The sequence below is a fragment of the Dendropsophus ebraccatus genome, chromosome 7, assembly GCF_027789765.1.
Source record: "Dendropsophus ebraccatus isolate aDenEbr1 chromosome 7, aDenEbr1.pat, whole genome shotgun sequence".
In the NCBI taxonomy this organism is placed as follows: domain Eukaryota; kingdom Metazoa; phylum Chordata; class Amphibia; order Anura; family Hylidae; genus Dendropsophus; species Dendropsophus ebraccatus.
This window is the reverse complement of record NC_091460.1, coordinates 1,346,920-1,369,164: the sequence shown is the minus strand read 5'-3', so window position 1 is coordinate 1,369,164 and position 22,245 is coordinate 1,346,920. Positions and strand designations below refer to the sequence as shown.

The 22,245-nt window shown below is 47.9% G+C and overlaps 2 protein-coding genes across 2 annotated transcripts in view; both read left to right on the top strand.

Moving 5' to 3' along the window:
• LOC138797158 (zinc finger protein ZFP2-like) overlaps window positions 1-22,245 on the top strand; it is a 427,215-nt gene that overhangs the window by 35,373 nt on the left and 369,597 nt on the right. The gene's annotated exons all lie outside the window — the stretch shown is intronic.
• Window positions 13,539-19,330, top strand: LOC138797101 (uncharacterized). The gene is made up of 5 exons (XM_069976903.1): window positions 13,539-13,563; window positions 14,155-14,655; window positions 16,960-17,091; window positions 17,939-18,157; window positions 19,158-19,330. Exons 1-5 carry the CDS (start codon window positions 13,551-13,553, stop codon window positions 19,328-19,330), a joined length of 1,038 nt encoding a protein of 345 aa, XP_069833004.1. The 5' UTR covers window positions 13,539-13,550.

Below are 22,245 nucleotides of genomic sequence, written 5' to 3'. Positions count from 1 at the left end.
TGACCTGCTGATTACCCCCCAATAGCTTCTTCCACTGGGGTTTAATTGTGAGAACCTCGTCAGCCAAAGTCGCTGCTTCTGTTAGAGTTGCTGGGTTCCTTTCCCGTACCCATTCTCGGATCTCCGCAGGGCATTTGGCAAAGAATTGTTCCTTTAGGATAGCTTGCAGTATTGTGTCCACAGTGTAGGCCCCCTCTTCCTCCAGCCACCGCCGGCATGCTTGGGTAATTTTATGAGCATACATTTTGAGGGAACTCTCCCCATTGCAGGACAAGGAACGAAACTGTACCCTGTAGTTCTCGGGGGTTACTGCATAATGCGCGAATATGGTTTGTTTAATCGTTTCGTAGTCTCGGTTATATTGAGGGTCCATGACTCGGTACGCCGCTGCAGCTCCCCCTTCCAGAAGCCCCACAAGATGACGGACCCACTCTGCGTCTGGGACTTCCATTAATTTATATTGGTGTTCAAAGTCCTGGAAGAATCCCTCAATGTCCTCCTCGCGGAATGGCTTAAAGTCTTTGCGGGACACTCGTGGGGATTCCCTCCTAGAGAATGTTGTGCTTATGGATTGCTCACGCTGCAGAGTTACCATGCCCCTTTCATGGGCTCTTCTAATGGCCGCCCTCCTATCATCTGCAGTCACATCTGCCCCAAGCAGGGCCAGTTCCTCCTCCACCCACACAAGCCTCCGATCTTTTGGGGTATTTACCTCTAGGGAGATCTCCTCTGTTCCTTCTCGAAGGCTCAGCTGCTCCAGGGCTTCAATCAGCTCCTGTTTGGAGAGTCCCTTGTAGCTGAGGCCCAGCTCCCGAGCCTTGCCTTGGAGAGTCATCATAGTCCAGTTGTGGTATCCTGAGGCTGTGGCCCCACTTGTTGCTTGGTGGTTCTCCATCCCCTGGGCTCTTATCCCAGCGCTGCCAACCAGTTTGTGACGGGGCGATTATCAGAGAACACACGGGGATGGAGCAACTTATAGAAAAGGAGGAGAATTTATTGAATCCAACTGTATGAAGCAGGTAATCCAATGCCAATAGAGTCCACCCATACGGATTTAGCAAGAGTCCACACCGTCTATCAGTCCTCAGGTCCCCATGGAGTTCTTCCTCTTCATCCCACCGGGTGCTGTGCTCACATCAGCTCCTCTTCTCTCCCCATAAATCTTCTGAGTTCTTGGGGCCCCAGGATCTGGCCACAGCTGCAGCTCCTGGCTTCTTCACTATCTCACAATCAACTCCCTTCTCTCTTCTAAGTTCTTTTTCTTCTGCCCAGTCTGTTGGGGGTGGGGGTCTGCATAACCTACAGCCCCCTGCTCCACACCTAGTGTCCTCTATAAGTTCCCCAGCAGAAGGTGATAAGACTCCATGCTGCCCCCTTCCTCCTTCTCCAGACTTCTTGTCTCTGGGCAATCTGTAAGGATGCGTATTGTTCTCACAACCAGGCACATTGTCACACTGCACATTAGTAGATCTAGTGAGCTTATGTGTATTTTAGCACACAACAACAATGTGGACAGGCACTACATGGTTGACATACATTGAAAGGCCAGACACATTGTTTAGTTGAAAATAATTTATAAACGTTTTTTCGTTAGAGTAAAAAAATATATATAGTAAATAAAATATATACAAAAACAATAATAACACAAAATAAAAGAGCTGACACATCCCAGAGACAGGTGACACAGATGCAGAAATCCATCAGTCCTGTGGCCGTGGCTCATAACGGAGGCTGTGAAAGGGGCCCGGCGCCTTCAGGAGTCATGAAGTAGTCAGCAAAGAGGTTCCTGACCACTATCCCGCGATTGGGTTGTCTCCCTTGGCCATAGTTGAGAGGGGCACTAAAAGCTGCCAGTGTCTCCACATCCATCCGGGGGGGGGGGGGCATAGTCCCGAAGGTAGTTGTGGAGAACACAGGCAGCTTTAATGACCAGGCAACTGTGGGCAAGTTCAACGTGCCCGGCTCAGCCTCCGGTTAAATACTCTCCCCCGTTCATCCAGCCCTCTCCGTGGGTAAGGGCGCAGCAGGTTGGTCAGTAAAGGGAAGGCTTGATCCCCTACCATGACGAATGGAGCGGGATGCGTGGAGGTAGAGTCACGTGATCTAACAGTATTCGCCTCCCAAACTCTGATCTCAGTAGCGCCCGGGAGTCCCCAGTACTGCCATAGGAGCCGACGTCGATGGCAAGGAAACGATACATGGAATCAACAACCGCGATCAGGACCACAGAAAAGTATTTCTTATAATTGTAATACTGTGATCCTGATGGCGGTGGTTGCTGCACACGTATGTGCTTACCATCAACCGCCCCTATACAGTTGGGGAAATTGGCCACAGACTATAAGCCTGCTGCTGTCTGCAACCAAATCTCCCGGGTTGGACTCGGCATCACGATGGGCTGCAAATGCTCCCAGATCACGCCGCACGTGCACCTCACAATTCCAGAGATGGTGGACTTACCAACCCGGAATTGGAGGTGCAACGATGCATAACTCTCCCCTGTCGCCAAGAATCTGGAATAAAAAAGACAAATATTCAAATTAATAAAATATTTCAAGATACATTTTTTCCTGAAATTTTTTTTTCAAATTAATACATGAAAAAATACTCAGACATAAAACAAAGGGTTTTTACCTTAACGTTATGATCAGACGGGCCCCAGGAGGGATGGATTTCCGCATGTGGGTGTCCTGTCTCTGGAGATGTGGGCTCAAAAGGGAAAGCAAATGATCAAAAGCTGCGATCGGCAGCCTGACGAAGGCCTGGAATTTCTCTGGATGGCTGCAACAAATGTAGAAATATATTTCTCAGAAATATTACACACAAACACAGATCATAGGAAGGTGTGAGAGGGAAAGAAAGGCAGAAATGTTCATAAAGCTTGTAAGGCAAAAAATAACCTAATGGACATAATGCACGTAATCGACATTTGTTCCAAAACTTTTTTATAGTAAAATCAATTAAAAACAAATCAATTAAAATATTAAACAAAATTTATAAAAAAAAAACCTACCGGCGCAGGTCGTCATAGAGGCAACCGATGTGGCCACGGGTCTCCCTCCGCAGGTTAATAGGGTGCACCCAATAGCGCCGCCCAACATGACGGCGCTGCAGTTCGTTTTGTCGCTTCTGATAACATAAAAAGATTGTTTTTATTTTTTAACACATGTAAATTAGTCTGAAAGGTATTCAACAGTTGCATTTAAGGACCTTTTGTCAACAGTACTTAAGGGAGCTCGCCGAAACAATACATTAAAGCAATGGTTACTGATTCTAATCATAAAGATTTTGTAACGCTATTTCAAAAACATGTGTATAAAGCTTGACTAGGAAAAAAAAAAAAAGCACACTTACACACAATCTCAGGTAATAATGGCGTAGGTTCCAGGGGCTGGTGTTTGCGGAGAAGCCGCATTCTTCGGGCACGATGCTGGGGGTCATTACTTCCAGACATGCTTTTAAGTCTCACTTTTTTTGCACACCAAAAAGCAGATGGGCGCACTTCGCCAGTGGGCGTAGATTTTATAGGGATGTGGGTGTGCTTATTTGGGCCGGGGGCAGATTCATGAATAAATTACATGCTTCCGGCTGGGTCGAACCAAGCCAGGAAGCCTCAAAACACTACGGACGTGCTCTTACGATGAGACCGTAAGTGCTTTTCAAACACGGACGCAAGAGCACCTGGACATGTACGGACAAAAAAATTATACAGCCGCACAGTTACATAGTCTGAACATACCCTTAGGCTCTACAGATATTTCTATGTAGTTAATATAATATTGTATGATATAATATTATAAGTGAAGTTATCAATATTCAGATGATATTAGATATACACTTATTTCATAGTGACCACCTACGTGCTCCTATACTTACAATAGTTCTAGACTAAGTATTATTGCATAAATCTGTAAGTCCTTCTATTGGTATTAAGCTTCCATCTATCCTTAGTGGCCTGGGAGGCTTTTATGCTAATTCTTCATATATCTGCTTTTATATATACAGCCTCCTATATACCTTTCTGTATACTTGCACACAAGGTGTCTCTTTTATATATCTTTCCTCCTCTATATTACCTCAGACTCTTCAAGACTCCCAAAATTTGATGTACGATCTGCTGAAATAATTTATTCTATTATTATGATATATATCGTATATTATTGAATACGTTTTATTTTTTGATATCTTCTTCTTTCCTTCCTTCTCCATCTCATATACTATATTTCTCAGATTTCCTCAGCAGGGAGCTTCACACCTATTTTAATGTGCCCGGTGACGGGGCTCTCCCTTCTTTTGGAGCTCAGTGTTATATGACAATTTGTTATAGGCCTCATTAATGGTGCGGGATGCGAGACTCACATATAATACGCAAAAAAAGTGAAGTCAACTACTTTCCTTTCTCTGGCATATTTTCTATGTGATATTCTTTCTGAATGTTTTATCTGTTTGTGTATATGTCTTTGTCTTGTCTTCCACGCGACCGGTCAGTCCAGCCCATCCCATTCAGGTAATTTTACAGCTCTTTATTACCTAATTTCTATTTTATTATGGTAAAAATTGTCTCATGGAATGTAAAAGGTCTCCTTTCTCCCACTAAGAGATACATGGTCCTTCGCCACCTAAAAAACTTAAATGTGACATCGCATTACTACAAGAAACACGTCTGATGGAGGAGGACTTTTTCAGAATGCAAAAATGATGGGTTGGAAGGGTCCTAGGTTCATTGGCTTCCCATAGAAAAGCAGGTGTTCTCATACTGATCCACAAATAACATAATAGATTCTGAATCTGATGAGGAGGGTAGATTAGTCAGACTCCTTATGGCGATTGTGTATTTATAATTTATACGGTCCCAATACAAAACGTACAATAGAAAATTCTTTATTACAGGAAAAAGAAAACAATTTACTGGTTGGGGGGGACCTGAATTTGGTGCAGGGGGACAGAAAGAGAAACAAGCCTTCTTCTACACTTCCTACTTCTTCTCCTTCCATTCTTAAATCTTTTCTATCTTCTTCTAAATTAGTTGACATATGGAGAAACCATCATCCCGTGGAAAGAGAGTACACTCATTTCTCACACTCACAAAACTTATGGTCTAGAATTGATTATTTTTTGTTATCTCCTTCCCTAGTCATAAAAACTTTGGAGTCCAAGACTTTAGATATGGTCATTTCCAACCCCTCTCCAATTATTATAGACCTCACCAACGATTTTCCTAGGGGTTCGGATATACTGTGGAGATTCCCTGCCTGCTTAGCCTCCAACCCAGACTTCCCTCAATTCTTTTTGTTTTTAATTTAATTATTTCTTTATTATTATTGTAAAACCGAAATACAGGAAAAACAGACAATTCACATCATCTCACATATAGTACCAACAGCAAATAACTGACGATGGTATCTAATACATTAGCACATAGTCCGGAACATGGAAACCATACTCAACCCCACCCATCCCCACCAGGATATGGTGACCGTGGTGAGAAAAAAGGAAGAGAAAAACCGATTAGTTATCTCTCCATCTTCCCCAGATTAAATCAAAGGTCTTGAGTCGGTTTGTGACACTAATACTTCTTCTCATAGCTCATGACTTTACACCTTAGAGCTTCCCATTCTTTCACAGCTGGCGGCTCTTCCCTAATCCATGCTCTCATAATAATAACTTTAGCGATAGTTATTACACGGAGTAATATCCACCGATCTTTTTCTGTCCCGTCTATCAGGCCCAGTACAAGAAAAACAGGATTGAAAGGTATACTCTCCCAATTTGTTTTCAATGAGTTGAACAATGGGCGTCCAGAATCCCTGTAGTCGGGAGCAACTCCAAAGCATATGGTGCATCTCTGCATCATCTATCTTACATCTCGGACATCTAGTATGGTTCTGGAATCCCATCCTAAAGAGGGTGCATGGGGTATAATACAGGTAGCAGACAATTCTAAATTGCACCAGTCTGTAATTAGAGTTTAGGGATAAATCTGAGTCCACTCCACCTCTGATAAAGTCCCCACCTCTTTTTCCCATCTAACGTGATTTTTTCTATATAGCTCATCCCTATTAAAGTGTTTAATGCTACGATATAGTTTCCCTAATTCCCCGGCTTTATTGCCGCTATAATTGATCAGTGCCTCGATTAAATAATGTGTCTGGATTTTTAAGTATTCTTTATTCTGACTACTCTCTAGTGCATGTGAAGGCTGATAGTAATACAGTATGTGATTTATATTAATATGATATTCTTGCGTGAGAACGTCCCATTTTTTCATTTTACCCCTATCAATAACTTGATATCATTTTGTGATACCTCGATTTACCCAAAACCTTTTGTCTATAATTTTGTTAACCTCCGCCAAATCAGGATTCCCCCATAATGGTGTGTATTTAGTCCCCGCTGATATCCCTGCATAGCCCCTAAATACAGCCCATGCTCTACGCCACATTTTTATATGTAATTGTGCCTCCTTTGCCTGAATCAGCTTCATCCGTCTCCAAACAACTCCATAAATCTAATTCAGGGATGCCAACCATTTCCCTTATTCTCTTACCCAGATCTGACTCCGTATGGTATATGATTTTCAAGATTTGAATTGCACAGAAATACACACGGAGATCGGGTAGTGCACAGCCACCCTCTTAATTTAGATCCGTCATAGCCCTGTATCCAATACGCGGTTTTTTACCTCCCCATATCAGACGGTTAAGATGGACGTCCAAGTCCTTAAACCATTTATTCCCAATCCATATCGGGGCAGCCCTAAGTAAATATAGTATTTGGGGTTGTAGAATCATTTTAATTAGTGAAACCCTGTCCGACATGGATAGAGGAAGGCGGAGCCAGACCTCTATCTTTTTTTTTAATTTGCTGAGTAGAGGCTTTAGATTTTGTTCAGCAAAGAGCCCGATATTATTTGTTATATTTACTCCCAAGTACATAAATGACTCTTGTGGAGCCAACACCTTTAAAATTATAGTTTAATGATTCGTGTTCACCCCCCAGATTCATTAGAACAGATTTGCACCAATTAATCTGCATACCAGATACCCCCTCCAAACTCCTCTAATCTGGAAATAATATGTGGGATGCAGACTGAGGGATGACGCACAAAAAGCAACACGTCGTCCACATATAACATGATTTTATCACTAACACCCCTCAAACCGAATCCCTCAATCCTCTGATCTTGACGGATAAGAGCAGCCAAAGGCTCGATATACAAGGCAAACAATAGTGGCAATGCAGGACAGCCTTGTCTCGTGCCACGTGTCAAGCCGATCTCACCCGTCATTCTGCCATTTATTAATATGCGTGCGGATGGTGCAGAATATAACACATTAATCCAGCTAATGAGGAGAGTTCCCATCCTAAATTTCTCCAAGACCTGCCAGAGAAATCCCCACTCCACCCTGTCCAAAGATTTAACAGCATCGATCGACAGGATGGAGCGGGGCGCCTCCTCCTCCAGTTGAAGATTTACGAAAAGTCTCTCAATGTTGGTGCCAGTAGACCGTCCGGGGATAAACCCATTCTGATCGTCCTGCACCAAGGCCAAGATGACCTGTTGTATTCTAGTGGCTACAACCCTTGCTAGTATTTTGTAATCTGAATTCAGTAAAGATATAGGACGATACGAGCCCATATCAAGAGGGTCTTTATTTTTTTTTGGAAAGATAACAATTGTAGCGGCATTCATGGACGATGGCAAAGAGCCGGAAATACAGGATTCATCTAATACTTCCCTTAAAATTGGCAACAATACTTCTATATATTTCTTATAAAATTCGATAGGGACTCCATCAGGACCTGATGCAGACCCATTAGCGAGAGAACCCACAGCCTGTCGTATCTCCCCAAGCGTTAAAGGACCATTAACTTTCTCCCTATCATCACTAGATAATTCAGGCAGTTGTAATTTATCAAGGAATTCCCTGATCCTAAACGTCGGGTTTTCTCCTTCGGACTTATACAGGTCCTCAAAAAAAGATTTAAATTCCCTTTCTATCTGTTCTTGTCCTTGTACGATTTCCCCCCAGCATCCCGAACTGCTGCAATATGGGACCTAGCGTCATCTTGTGCTCTCACCACTTCTGATAACAATTTACCAGGTTTTCCCGTTCTGTCCAGAAAAAAAAAACACGATGTTGGGCTTTTTCATTCATAAAAGTTCCAAGTTTACTCTGCGCATTTTTAAGCTCAGTCAAAGATTCATCCCCGAGATCCTCACTGAATCTCTCCTCACACTTCTGGAGCATCTCGCTAAGATTCCTTTCCTTCTGACTAAATAGTTTTTTGTTCCTACAGATCTCTTTATAAACTAGGCCTCTAATGAACGTCCCATACAATTTGGGTCTGGGCTGAGCCTTTGTGACACTGCCAGAAAAAACTGATCTCGCGAGTTATTTTCTGTTCCTCATCTATTATTGTTAACCAATAGGGTTAATTCTAATTGGCTTTATTTCCCGGTCACTGCCATAGTCCATTTCCAGCCTAATTGGAGCATGATCCGAAATCGAACAGCTTTCATATTTAATTTTAGTCACCCTGCCCCCTGTACAAAGCCCCCTGGTTATATAGACATAAATCAATACGGGAGGCGGCATTATAAGACATACTAAAACACGAGAACACCCGTGTATTGGGCTTAAACTTCCGCCATGCATCCTCCCAATCCACCTCCCGGGCAAAGTGTTCCAGGGGGGAGCGTTGGGAGGAGGCAATACCTTTGCTACCCCTTCTATCCAGGAGGGGATCCCAGACCTTGAAGTCTCCAATTACATATAATGGTATGTTCCCCTTATCTTTCATAAAGCTGAGTAACTGCATAAAAATTCCTAAGGAGAAGGGAGGAGGTACATATAAGAAGGCCAACACTCCAGGTGACCAAATAAAAAAATATATCTTCCTCATCTATCATCTATCTTTTTCTCTTTAATGACAAGCGAACTAGATTTGTGCACTAGAACTACTATCCCAGAAGAATAGGTAGAAAACCCAGTGTGAAATATCTGAACTGCCCATCTACGTTTTAACCGTTCAAAATTTTCTGGGGTGGTATGTGTTTCGAGAATAGCTACTATTGCTGGCAGATGCCGATCTATTGCATCAAATATGGCGAGCCTTTTATCCACCATCCCTCTCACATTGCAGGGTCACCAGACCCCACCCACCCAACCCCCCCGTCCCACAACCGCTACCCACCCTAACCCATCTATTCCCACCCAGACCCAACAACCCTCTGCGTTGGCTCCTCCGGATCAAGAGCCTCTAACCCACCACTTAGCTCCGGAATATCCACCCACCCGACCAGGATAATATAAACCAAATACTAATAACCTATTACATCGCTGTGCAGTCCTATGTCATCTTCCCGTTTCATAATTCCTGACTGTCAAGCCATTCCATCGCATCCTTAGCTGGCTCAAAAAAATTAGTGCGTCCATTTACGACTATTCTCAATCTAGCGGGAAATAATAAGGAAAAAGGAATTTTCGCCTCAAACAGCCGCTTTTTGATTAACATCGTTCGCAGCGGAGAGCCCAGAGGGGGCGACCTAGAGGGGACTCGATGGGCTCTAATTACCTCAAAGAACTAAGTGAGGTCCACTTCCCCGAAATATTCTTTTAGCCATGTAGCACTAAATTTTGTGGGGTCCGCTCCCTCCACCCCCTCCACCAGCCCGATAAGCCTAATATTGGCTCTGCGGGACCTATAATAATTCTTTCTTGCAGACTTCCTTGTTCTTTTCTGAAACCCTCCAATGAGTTTGTCACTGTTTTCAGCTGCCCTTCCAATGTAGGAACGACCTTTTCTATCACTGTTACTTTCTCACGCATTTTATTTAATTCATCACGCACAATGGATACCTCTGAAATCAACCCCCCAATTAGCGTTTTTACATCCTCCAGTCCGGTATTCCATTTTTGTACTTCAGATAATATTGCATCCAGGACTGAAGGGTGTTGTACATATGATTCATCAGCATTGGCCTGTTCGGAGCTAATGGTATTATTGAGCAAACTCGCTCCATCCCCGCGAGCTACCCCGTGCTGTATACCCGGAGATTCCAGATATTTGTCCATTTTTTGCGGAGGACCCCCATTTTTGTTAGTTCCACCTGTCTTTCTGCCGGCTCCTTTTGTTGCCATCCCACCGTCCCCCAACAACAGCACAATGATTCACAGAGTATACAGACGAGATTGTCGCATTGCCGCCCAGAAACACAAAACGCGTCCTCCTCCCCCAGCCGAGGAATCCCATCCCTGCAGTCCACACTTAGTCGATCAATATACAAATACTTGACAGACCCCAAACCTGCACAGTGACAGACCCCAAACCCGCACACTGACAGACCCCAAACCCGCACACTGACAGACCCCAAACCCGCACACTGACAGACCCCAAATCCGCACACTGACAGACCCCAAACCCGCACACTGACAGACCCCAAACCCGCACACTGACAGACCCCAAACCCGCACACTGACAGACCCCAAATCCGCACACTGACAGACCCCAAATCCGCACACTGACAGACCCCAAACCCGCACACTGACAGACCCCAAACCCACACACTGACAGACCCCAAACCCACACACTTACAGACCCCAAACCCACACACTGACAGACCCCAAACACGCACACTGACAGACCCCAAATCCGCACACTGACAGACCCCAAACCCACACACTGACAGACCCCAAACCCGCACACTGACAGACCCCAAACCCGCACACTGACAGACCCTAAACCCGCACACTGACAGACCCCAAATCCGCACACTGACAGACCCCAAACCCACACACTGACAGACCCCAAACCCGCACACTGACAGACCCCAAACCCGCACACTGACAGACCCCAAACCCGCACACTCTACCCGAAATAGTATCGGTTCAGCTGCAGTTCATAAAGAACATATTGGAAATACAGCCGTTGTCTTACTACTTGGTAAACCAAGGGTTAACTCACTCCCGTCTACTTAGCAGGTAAAATATTCCGTTCGGGTAGTATATCACCGTTATTTAGTAATACACAACTTCATTCAGTCTTTTCCAGGCCGAAGGTAAGATCACGTCAAGAATCAATAGCTAAGTTAGTATACGGCCATTCAATTGTTAGTGGTTAGGGTCCAATTCATCAGCACCCTTCCACGCTGCAAATGAGCACAGATCGGGAGTAGTTCATATTAGCTCAATTAGTTTTTGCTCATGCAAGGGTTAATCAGAGAACGCGGTTTCAGTTAGTTACAACATACGAGCTCTCCAGGACCAGTCTTATTCAAAGCTTCCCAGCTCAGATTCCCCTTGATTGGCGGTGCTGCTGATTCGGTTTCTCCCATCTCCCATTCAGCCGGCTAAGCCAGACATGCAAGGAAAAAAAGAGAATAGGAGAGCACCGGGAAGTAAGTATTGTAGGGATCTTCCCGGGGGATGGTGAGTTTGGACACAGTTCACAGCAGACTTGGACTTGTAAAATAACAGCTTGGCGTTTATTTGCAGCATAAACCGTCCAGCAAACAGAAATACAGCAACACCGCGCTTATAGGAACCAAACAAACAAACAAAAGGTCTTACCCGTCTGGGCGCTTACTAACAGGTTCTCTCACCTATCTGACACTATATAACATGGCGGCGTCTCTCACCTATCTGACACTATATAACATGGCGGCGTCTCTCACCTATCTGACACTATATAACATGGCGGCGTCTCTCACCTATCTGACACTATATAACATGGCGGCGTCTCTCACCTATCTGACACTATATAACATGGCGGCGTCTCTCACCTATCTGACACTATATAACATGGCGGCGTCTCTCACCTATCTGACACTATATAACACGGCGTCTCTCACCTATCTGACACTATATAACACGGCGTCTCTCACCTATCTGACACTATATAACATGGCGGCGTCTCTCACCTATCTGACACTATATAACATGGCGGCGTCTCTCACCTATCTGACACTATATAACATGGCGTCTCTCACCTATCTGACACTATATAACATGGCGTCTCTCACCTATCTGACACTATATAACATGGCGGCGTCTCTCACCTATCTGACACTATATAACATGGCGGCGTCTCTCACCTATCTGACACTATATAACATGGCGGCGTCTCTCACCTATCTGACACTATATAACATGGCGGCGTCTCTCACCTATCTGACACTATATAACATGGCGGCGTCTCTCACCTATCTGACACTATATAACACGGCGTCTCTCACCTATCTGACACTATATAACATGGCGGCGTCTCTCACCTATCTGACACTATATAACACGGCGTCTCTCACCTATCTGACACTATATAACATGGCGGCGTCTCTCACCTATCTGACACTATATAACATGGCGTCTCTCACCTATCTGACACTATATAACATGGCGTCTCTCACCTATCTGACACTATATAACATGGCGGCGTCTCTCACCTATCTGACACTATATAACATGGCGGCGTCTCTCACCTATCTGACACTATATAACACGGCGGCGTCTCTCACCTATCTGACACTATATAACATGGCGTCTCTCACCTATCTGACACTATATAACATGGCGTCTCTCACCTATCTGACACTATATAACATGGCGTCTCTCACCTATCTGACACTATATAACATGGCGGCGTCTCTCACCTATCTGACACTATATAACATGGCGGCGTCTCTCACCTATCTGACACTATATAACATGGCGGCGTCTCTCACCTATCTGACACTATATAACATGGCGGCGTCTCTCACCTATCTGACACTATATAACATGGCGGCGTCTCTCACCTATCTGACACTATATAACATGGCGGCGTCTCTCACCTATCTGACACTATATAACATGGCGGCGTCTCTCACCTATCTGACACTATATAACATGGCGGCGTCTCTCACCTATCTGACACTATATAACATGGCGGCGTCTCTCACCTATCTGACACTATATAACATGGCGGCGTCTCTCACCTATCTGACACTATATAACATGGCGTCTCTCACCTATCTGACACTATATAACATGGCGGCGTCTCTCACCTATCTGACACTATATAACATGACGTCTCTCACCTATCTGACACTATATAACATGGCGTCTCTCACCTATCTGACACTATATAACATGGCGGCGTCTCTCACCTATCTGACACTATATAACACGGCGGCGTCTCTCACCTATCTGACACTATATAACATGGCGTCTCTCACCTATCTGACACTATATAACATGGCGGCGTCTCTCACCTATCTGACACTATATAACATGGCGGCGTCTCTTTAGGACACCGAGCTGCATAAGGAAGGTGGCAGGGACTGCGGGGCGTTTTATGGAGCGGCAGGGGTTAATGCAGAATCATAGGGGGCCTCTGTGACGTCAGTTGGGGCAGTGAGCGGCTCATTATTGGTGCTCGGGGGGTCAGATGATGCAGCACGGCACCGCCTCCGGGACGTGCTGCTGACCTATCGGACACGGCCAAAACCTATAAGGGGGCGGGGGCTTCCGGGAGCAGCCCTCTTTACCAGCAGCCAGGAGTTCAGCAGCATGGCTTCCTCAGGTATGGCTGACGAAGAGACCCTCATCGCGTCCCTGCGTGCTCGCATGCAGGGAAGCGATGGATTTATACAGCGCCTTCTTACAGGCTTAGCTTCCCCTGCAGCCGGTCAGGCCGTATCTCGGTCTGATGCTGGGAATGTTCCCAGCGCTGGCGGCCGGCGGACCGCACGGCGGACCCGCCCTCCGGACCGGCTTAGTCCCAGTCCCCCCAGGAGTGTCCCCCGGAGCCAGAGTAAGGGAACCGCAGGGTTAATGGCCAGGCCGCGGTCTGTCCCTCCTCTGCTTGCTGCTCCGAGTGCCGTTAGTCAAGCCCCACCCACTTCCGGTTTTCGCGCGCCTTCTCCTGAGCCCGCCGGCACCGCACAGCCAGCAGTCAGCGCCATTATTGTTAGCATGGGGGGTCATCATAGTGCCAGCTCCTCGTCCCTGGAAGCGCCTGCCCAAATAGCTGAGGAGGTGCAGCTGCAGCCAACACAGGCGGCAGAGCGTGCTGCGGCAGCTTTAGATTGTGCTGCTGTGGTTTGTCCCCCTGCACAGGCATCCCAGGCACCCCTTCATGCCCAGCTCCCAGTTCCCTCTGTTCCCATTACAGGGCCTGCATGTCAGCCGGCTAGTGTGGCCCAGCAGACTCCTGTGCGTGAGGGATCCGTGGCTTCGCTTACCACCAGCCGTGGCCGTCGGCGAGCTCGCTCATCATCCTCATCTTCCACCCGGGGCTCTTCGAGGCGTAGCCGCCGCAGATCCGCTGGTAGTAGTCGCTACCATTCCCGCCACCGCTATAGGGAGTCACGTAGGAGGAGCCGGGGTAGGCGCTCCCGATCCTCCCGATGGCGTTCCCCTTCATCTTCTGCCTCGTCTACCCGAAGCTCTGGTTCGGACAGGGAGCGGCGCAGACGCAGACGTAGGCGGGAGCCTAGCACTTCGGCCAGAGAGTCGCATCGCGGGGTCGGTAGGACCAGCGCGGAAGGTGTTTCTTCGATCCCAGTTTCTGTTCCAACTTCTCCTGCACCCGTGGGGCTGGAGCCCCCGATGATGAATCCGTGTCCCATCGTAGATGTCCGGTCTGTGACTCCGGCGGCTGCTTCAGGAGTCGGTGAGTTTGATTTTTCAAAAGCTTGGTGTTCGGGGGGGGAGGGGGGAGAGATACTCCCTGCCATTAAGGCACTTTTGGCCAAGCTGGAATCTGCTCCTGCTCCTTCTAGTAGTCAGAAGGCGGAGCCACCAAAGGCCAGCATACACAAGGACGCCCTGTTTTGTGGTTTAAGTCCACTTGGCACACATGTTGATGCAGATACTAAGCAGAAGATCTGGGACAACCAGTACATAGACATATGGTCCTTAGTTACGGTGGACCAGCACACAGTCGATAAGGAAAGACGAGTAGTGGGGGACAGGCCGGTGGAGAGGCGTCCTAGGATAGCCAAGACCATAAATAACTGGCTTCAGGCGTTTGCAGTTTTGGGCTGTGTGATGGGTGAGCGACACCCTCAGCGCTGTTCGGAGCTTTTTATTTATCAAGACATGGTATACAATGCTTACAAATCTCATGGGGGCAGTGCTTGGTGGAGGTACGACGAGGAGTTTCGTCGCCGCCTTGCTTTGCAGCCTGAGATCGGATGGGGGGTTAAGGCCACAGACGTGTGGTTGCGTTTAATGATGGCTCAGAAGACGTCTCCCTTTCAGCATGGGGCCCCCGCTCCCTCGTCCCTTCCGGGAGGGGTGGCCGTACGCCGTCCAGGGACATGTTGGCTGTTCAATGAAGGTCACTGCCGGTTCTACGGCCTATGTAAGTTCCGGCATGAGTGTTCCTCCTGCGGCGGTCAGCACCCCGCCGCAAAATGCACTAGACTTACCAGGTCTACTGCGCGGACGGGGCTGTCCGCTGAGGGGAAGAACACCGGTGAGCTCGTCCGAGATGGCACCGTGGCTAAGTCTTTACCCCAATAGAGAGGCTGCGGAACAGCTGAGGGAGGGTTTTACCTATGGTTTCTTCATACCGTTTGTTCGTAGCAATCATCCTGTTTTTTCTGTCAATTTGAAATCCGCTCAGGAGCACATCAGGGTATTAAGGCAAAAAATTGAGCAGGAGGTGGCGTTGGGCAGAATTGAAGGCCCGTTCACCTCGCCACCTTTCACCAACTTGCGGGTATCGCCCCTAGGCATTGTACCGAAGAAGGAGGTAGGTAAATTTCGGCTTATACACCACCTGTCCCACCCTAAGGGTTGCTCAGTGAATGATGCCATTTCAAAGGAGGACGCTTCAGTAGCCTACGTTTCCTTTGACAGGGCAGTTCACTTGCTCAGGGCTGCCGGCCAAGGGGCTTTGATGGCGAAATCCGACATTCAGTCGGCTTTCCGGCTATTGCCAGTCGACCCGGAGTGCTACCACCTCCTGGGTATGTGCCTGGATGACATGTATTATTACGATACTTGCCTGCCGATGGGCTGCTCCATCTCCTGTCATTTCTTTGAGTTGTTTAGTACTTTTCTGGAGTGGGTTGTCAGGTACGTCACAGGCAGTAACGCTATAATACATTATCTGGATGATTTCCTGTTCGTGGCTCCGGGGTCTGGTAACATCTGCCAGTTCCTGTTGAACACTTTCAGGTACTATATGTCCAAATTTGGGGTGCCTATAGCTGAGGACAAGACAGAGGGCCCGGTCACCACGCTCTCATTCCTTGGCATAGAACTGGATTCTGTTTCAATGGTTTTCCGTCTCCCGGCGGACAAGCTGTCGAAACTTTTGGATCAGGTCAAGGGCTTTGGCGCAGTCAGAAAGGTCACATTGTCCCAGATGCAGTCTCTCCTGGGCCTTCTGGTATTTGCTTGCCGTATAATGCCCATGGGCCGTGTTTTTAACAGGCGCTTGTCACTGGCGACTAGAGGAGTGCGTAATCCCCATCATTATATCCGTATCACCAGGCCTCTAAAGGCTGACCTCACGGTCTGGCAGCACTTCCTAGAGTCATACAACGGTCGCACGTGCTGGCAATCGGATGTGGTTTCCAATCAAGATCTCGAGCTTTATACAGACGCGTCTGGATCCTGCGGCTTCGGGGCCATTTTCGGCACACTATGGTGCGCTGAACCATGGCCCTCGGAGTGGCGGGAATCGGGCCTATGCCGCAACCTGACCCTGTTGGAATTGTTCCCCATTGCGGTTGCCATAGAGCTGTGGGGCCCGGCTATGAGAAATCGCAGAGTTTGTTTCTGGACGGATAATCTGAGTGTGGTGTTCTGCATCAATAATTTGTCTTCTTCTTGCCTTCCAGTTCTAGAGTTGCTGCGTCATATAGTGCTGCGTTGCCTGCAGAATAACATATGTTTTCGTTCTCGACATGTTCCAGGGGTGAGTAATGTGGTTGCTGACTCTTTGTCCTGTTTCCGTTGGCAGGAGTTTCGCAAGTTGTGCCCTTTGGCGGATCCCCAGGGGCAAGCGTGCCCGCCTCTCATATGGGACCTGGTGTCGTCCGCCTAATGCCATTGATCCAGTCCTCGGTGTCTCAGGCTACGTGGAATAACCATGGTAAGGCGTGGGAGGAGTGGTGTGCAGTGGCGGGGGACCTAGCTGTCGCTGTGGATGATTCGGCCAGGTTGGGTGTATCTGTCTCTTATTTGTTGCAGCTAAAGGAGAAGGGTTTGTCTAGCATAGTGGCGCAGCGCAGGCTGTCCGGTGTCAGTTTTCACTTCAAGCTTAGGGGTTGGAGGGATGTCAATAAGCACTTTGCCATTAGTCAAGCGATGCGTGGGTGGAGGAAGGAGCATGTCCGCAGGGAATGCAGGCGCCCGATATCGTTTAACTTGTTGTCCTCTATGATATCGGCATTGCCTACCACCTGTACTGGGGCATACGAAGCCCTGTTAATGTCGGTCGCCTTCTCTTTTGCTTTCTTTGGGGCGTTAAGGGTAGGGGAGCTGGTTGCCCCGTCAGCTGCGCGCAGTGGGGGCCTGCTTAAGGATGACGTACTGGTGGCAAATGGAGCAGTGCGCATTAGAGTACGGCGCTCCAAGACGGACGTTTTTGGTAGAGGCACGTGGATCCCTTTGTTTGCAGTCTCCGGGGTAGCTTGCCCGGTGATGTTGGCCACGAGTTTCTTAGGCGCGCGGCCCGCAGCGGAGTCCTTTCTGACGCATGCTAGTGGTCTCCCACTTACCAGATATCAGTTTCAGTGCCAGCTTAGGAGGGCGCTGTTGGCGGTCGGGGTTGACCCCACAGAATATGGCACCCACTCGTTTAGGATAGGTGCGGCCACGGAGGCGGCTCGCGCTGGGCTTCCCAATGACCAGGTTCAGAGGATAGGGAGGTGGAGGTCCGAATGCTATGCGACTTACATTCGGCCGGAGCTGTTGGACTAACATGTTTTCTCTTTCAGAGGCTCATCGGCCGGCGGTTTGGCTGTTAGGACATTCCTACATACATCGGGCGGCCCAGCGGGCGGAGGGTAGACCTGGTGGACGCTCATTGGGTTTTCGTCAAGCGGATGTGCACTGGAAGGGGATCCCAGGCCTGAGATGGTCGGAGGTGCTTTCTGAAGCCATTGAAATTGGTCGTCTGGCTGCGGGTCCGGTGGTCCTGTTGATACATGCCGGCGGTAACGATTTATGTTTTATACGTTTAGCTGATCTCCTTACCATTATAAGGGCAGATTTGGACCGCCTCCCGGGATACTTCCCGGAGGTCCTCCTCGTGTGGTCCGAGATCGTTCCCAGGGTGACCTGGCAAGGGGCTCGCGATGCGGAAGCGGTGGAGAGGGCCAGGTGTACGGTAAATGCGCGCACATCCAGGCATGTGCGATCCCAGGGTGGGGTGGTGGTACGACATCGCCAGTTGGAGGGAGATAATCGTCGCCTCATGCGGCCGGACGGTGTTCACCTCAATGAAATCGGCATGGACATTTTCCTGTCAGGCCTTCAGGACGGGGTGGAGCAGGCATTGTTCTTGTTGGGTGGGGGTCGGGGCTCGGTGTAGGTATAACCCAGCCCCTCATTGGAGGTGTGGTATTTGGTGGATCCGGTGGCCATGCCCGCCAGTGTTCGGCGGCCGGCATACCCGTTGGAAAAATGTTCGCCTGGAGGCGTTTACGTGTCAGTGAAGTTGGCAATTTGCCCGGTTAAGAGAAAAATAAATAAACAATAAATAGCTGTGGCCGACCACCATCCAACAAAATATGCCTGTGTGTTGAGTCTTATTGGGGAGGCCCCGAGGTCATGAGTACCAGGTGCGGGGGGTATGTGTAGCCCAGCAGTCTTTAGGACACCGAGCTGCATAAGGAAGGTGGCAGGGACTGCGGGGCGTTTTATGGAGCGGCAGGGGTTAATGCAGAATCATAGGGGGGGGCCTCTGTGACGTCAGTTGGGGCAGTGAGCGGCTCATTATTGGTGCTCGGGGGGTCAGATGATGCAGCACGGCACCGCCTCCGGGACGTGCTGCTGACCTATCGGACACGGCCAAAACCTATAAGGGGGCGGGGGCTTCCGGGAGCAGCCCTCTTTACCAGCAGCCAGGAGTTCAGCAGCCCTCCCTCCCGCCCTTATTGCAAGTGTTGTTCCAATTTTGGTTCTATGTATTGATGATGTTTCCTTCTGTTGTAGAGGAGAATTTTACTAAGTCACAGCTGGAGGTGTGGTATTTGGTGGATCCGGTGGCCATGCCCGCCAGTGTTCGGCGGCCGGCATACCCGTTGGAAAAATGTTCGCCTGGAGGCGTTTACGTGTCAGTGAAGTTGGCAATTTGCCCGGTTAAGAGAAAAATAAATAAACAATAAATAGCTGTGGCCGACCACCATCCAACAAAATATGCCTGTGTGTTGAGTCTTATTGGGGAGGCCCCGAGGTCATGAGTACCAGGTGCGGGGGGTATGTGTAGCCCAGCAGTCTCACCTATCTGACACTATATAACATGGCGTCTCTCACCTATCTGACACTATATAACATGGCGGCGTCTCTCACCTATCTGACACTATATAACATGGCGTCTCTCACCTATCTGACACTATATAACATGGCGGCGTCTCTCACCTATCTGACACTATATAACATGGCGTCTCTCACCTATCTGACACTATATAACATGGCGGCGTCTCTCACCTATCTGACACTATATAACATGGCGTCTCTCACCTATCTGACACTATATAACACGGCGTCTCTCACCTATCTGATACTATATAACATGGCGGCGTCTCTCACCTATCTGACACTATATAACACGGCGTCTCTCACCTATCTGACACTATATAACATGGCGGCGTCTCTCACCTATCTGACACTATATAACATGACGTCTCTCACCTATCTGACACTATATAACATGGCGGCGTCTCTCACCTATCTGACACTATATAACATGGCGTCTCTCACCTATCTGACACTATATAACATGGCGTCTCTCACCTATCTGACACTATATAACACGGCGTCTCTCACCTATCTGACACTATATAACATGGCGGCGTCTCTCACCTATCTGACACTATATAACATGGCGTCTCTCACCTATCTGACACTATATAACATGGCGGCGTCTCTCACCTATCTGACACTATATAACATGGCGGCGTCTCTCACCTATCTGACACTATATAACATGGCGGCGTCTCTCACCTATCTGACACTATATAACATGGCGGCGTCTCTCACCTATCTGACACTATATAACATGACGTCTCTCACCGATCTGACACTATATAACATGGCGGCGTCTCTCACCTATCTGACACTATATAACATGGCGGCGTCTCTCACCTATCTGACACTATATAACATGGCGGCGTCTCTCACCTATCTGACACTATATAACATGGCGGCGTCTCTCACCTATCTGACACTATATAACATGGCGGCGTCTCTCACCTATCTGACACTATATAACATGGCGTCGTCTCTCACCTATCTGACACTATATAACATGGCGTCTCTCACCTATCTGACACTATATAACATGGCGGCGTCTCTCACCTATCTGACACTATATAACATGGCGGCGTCTCTCACCTATCTGACACTATATAACATGGCGTCTCTCACCGATCTGACACTATATAACATGGCGGCGTCTCTCACCTATCTGACACTATATAACATGACGTCTCTCACCTATCTGACACTATATAACATGGCGGCGTCTCTCACCTATCTGACACTATATAACATGACGTCTCTCACCTATCTGACACTATATAACATGGCGGCGTCTCTCACCTATCTGACACTATATAACATGGCGGCGTCTCTCACCTATCTGACACTATATAACACGGCGTCTCTCACCTATCTGACACTATATAACATGGCGTCTCTCACCTATCTGACACTATATAACATGGCGTCTCTCACCTATCTGACACTATATAACATGGCGGCGTCTCTCACCTATCTGACACTATATAACATGGCGGCGTCTCTCACCTATCTGACACTATATAACATGGCGGCGTCTCTCTCACCTATCTGACACTATATAACATGGCGTCTCTCACCTATCTGACACTATATAACATGGCGGCGTCTCTCACCTATCTGACACTATATAACATGGCGGCGTCTCTCACCTATCTGACACTATATAACATGGCGTCTCTCACCTATCTGACACTATATAACATGGCGTCTCTCACCTATCTCACACTATATAACATGGCGGCGTCTCTCACCTATCTGACACTATATAACATGGCGTCTCTCACCTATCTGACACTATATAACATGGCGTCTCTCTCCTATCTGACACTATATAACATGGCGTCTCTCACCTATCTGACACTATATAACATGGCGGTGTCTCTCACCTATCTGACACTATATAACATGGCGGCGTCTCTCACCTATCTGACACTATATAACATGGCGGCGTCTCTCACCTATCTGACACTATATAACATGGCGGCGTCTCTCACCTATCTGACACTATATAACATGGCGGCGTCTCTCACCTATCTGACACTATATAACATGGCGGCGTCTCTCACCTATCTGACACTATATAACATGGCGTCTCTCACCTATCTGACACTATATAACATGGCGGCGTCTCTCACCTATCTGACACTATATAACATGGCGGCGTCTCTCACCTATCTGACACTATATAACACGGCGTCTCTCACCTATCTGACACTATATAACATGGCGGCGTCTCTCACCTATCTGACACTATATAACATGGCGGCGTCTCTCACCTATCTGACACTATATAACATGGCGGCGTCTCTCACCTATCTGACACTATATAACATGGCGTCTCTCACCTATCTGACACTATATAACATGGCGGCGTCTCTCACCTATCTGACACTATATAACATGGCGGCGTCTCTCACCTATCTGACACTATATAACATGGCGGCGTCTCTCACCTATCTGACACTATATAACATGGCGGCGTCTCTCACCTATCTGACACTATATAACATGGCGGCGTCTCTCACCTATCTGACACTATATAACATGGCGGCGTCTCTCACCTATCTGACACTATATAACATGGCGTCTCTCACCTATCTGACACTATATAACATGGCGTCTCTCACCTATCTGACACTATATAACATGGCGTCTCTCACCTATCTGACACTATATAACATGGCGGCGTCTCTCACCTATCTGACACTATATAACATGGCGGCGTCTCTCACCTATCTGACACTATATAACATGGCGGCGTCTCTCACCTATCTGACAC

Bases quoted from the DNA above. Each gene is read 5' to 3' on its own strand.
- LOC138797101 (XM_069976903.1), top strand. The intron at 17,092-17,938 runs GTAAGGCGTGGG...TTTCTCTTTCAG, and splicing joins GGCTACGTGGAATAACCATG to AGGCTCATCGGCCGGCGGTT. The intron at 18,158-19,157 runs GTAACGATTTAT...CTTCTGTTGTAG, and splicing joins CCTGTTGATACATGCCGGCG to AGGAGAATTTTACTAAGTCA.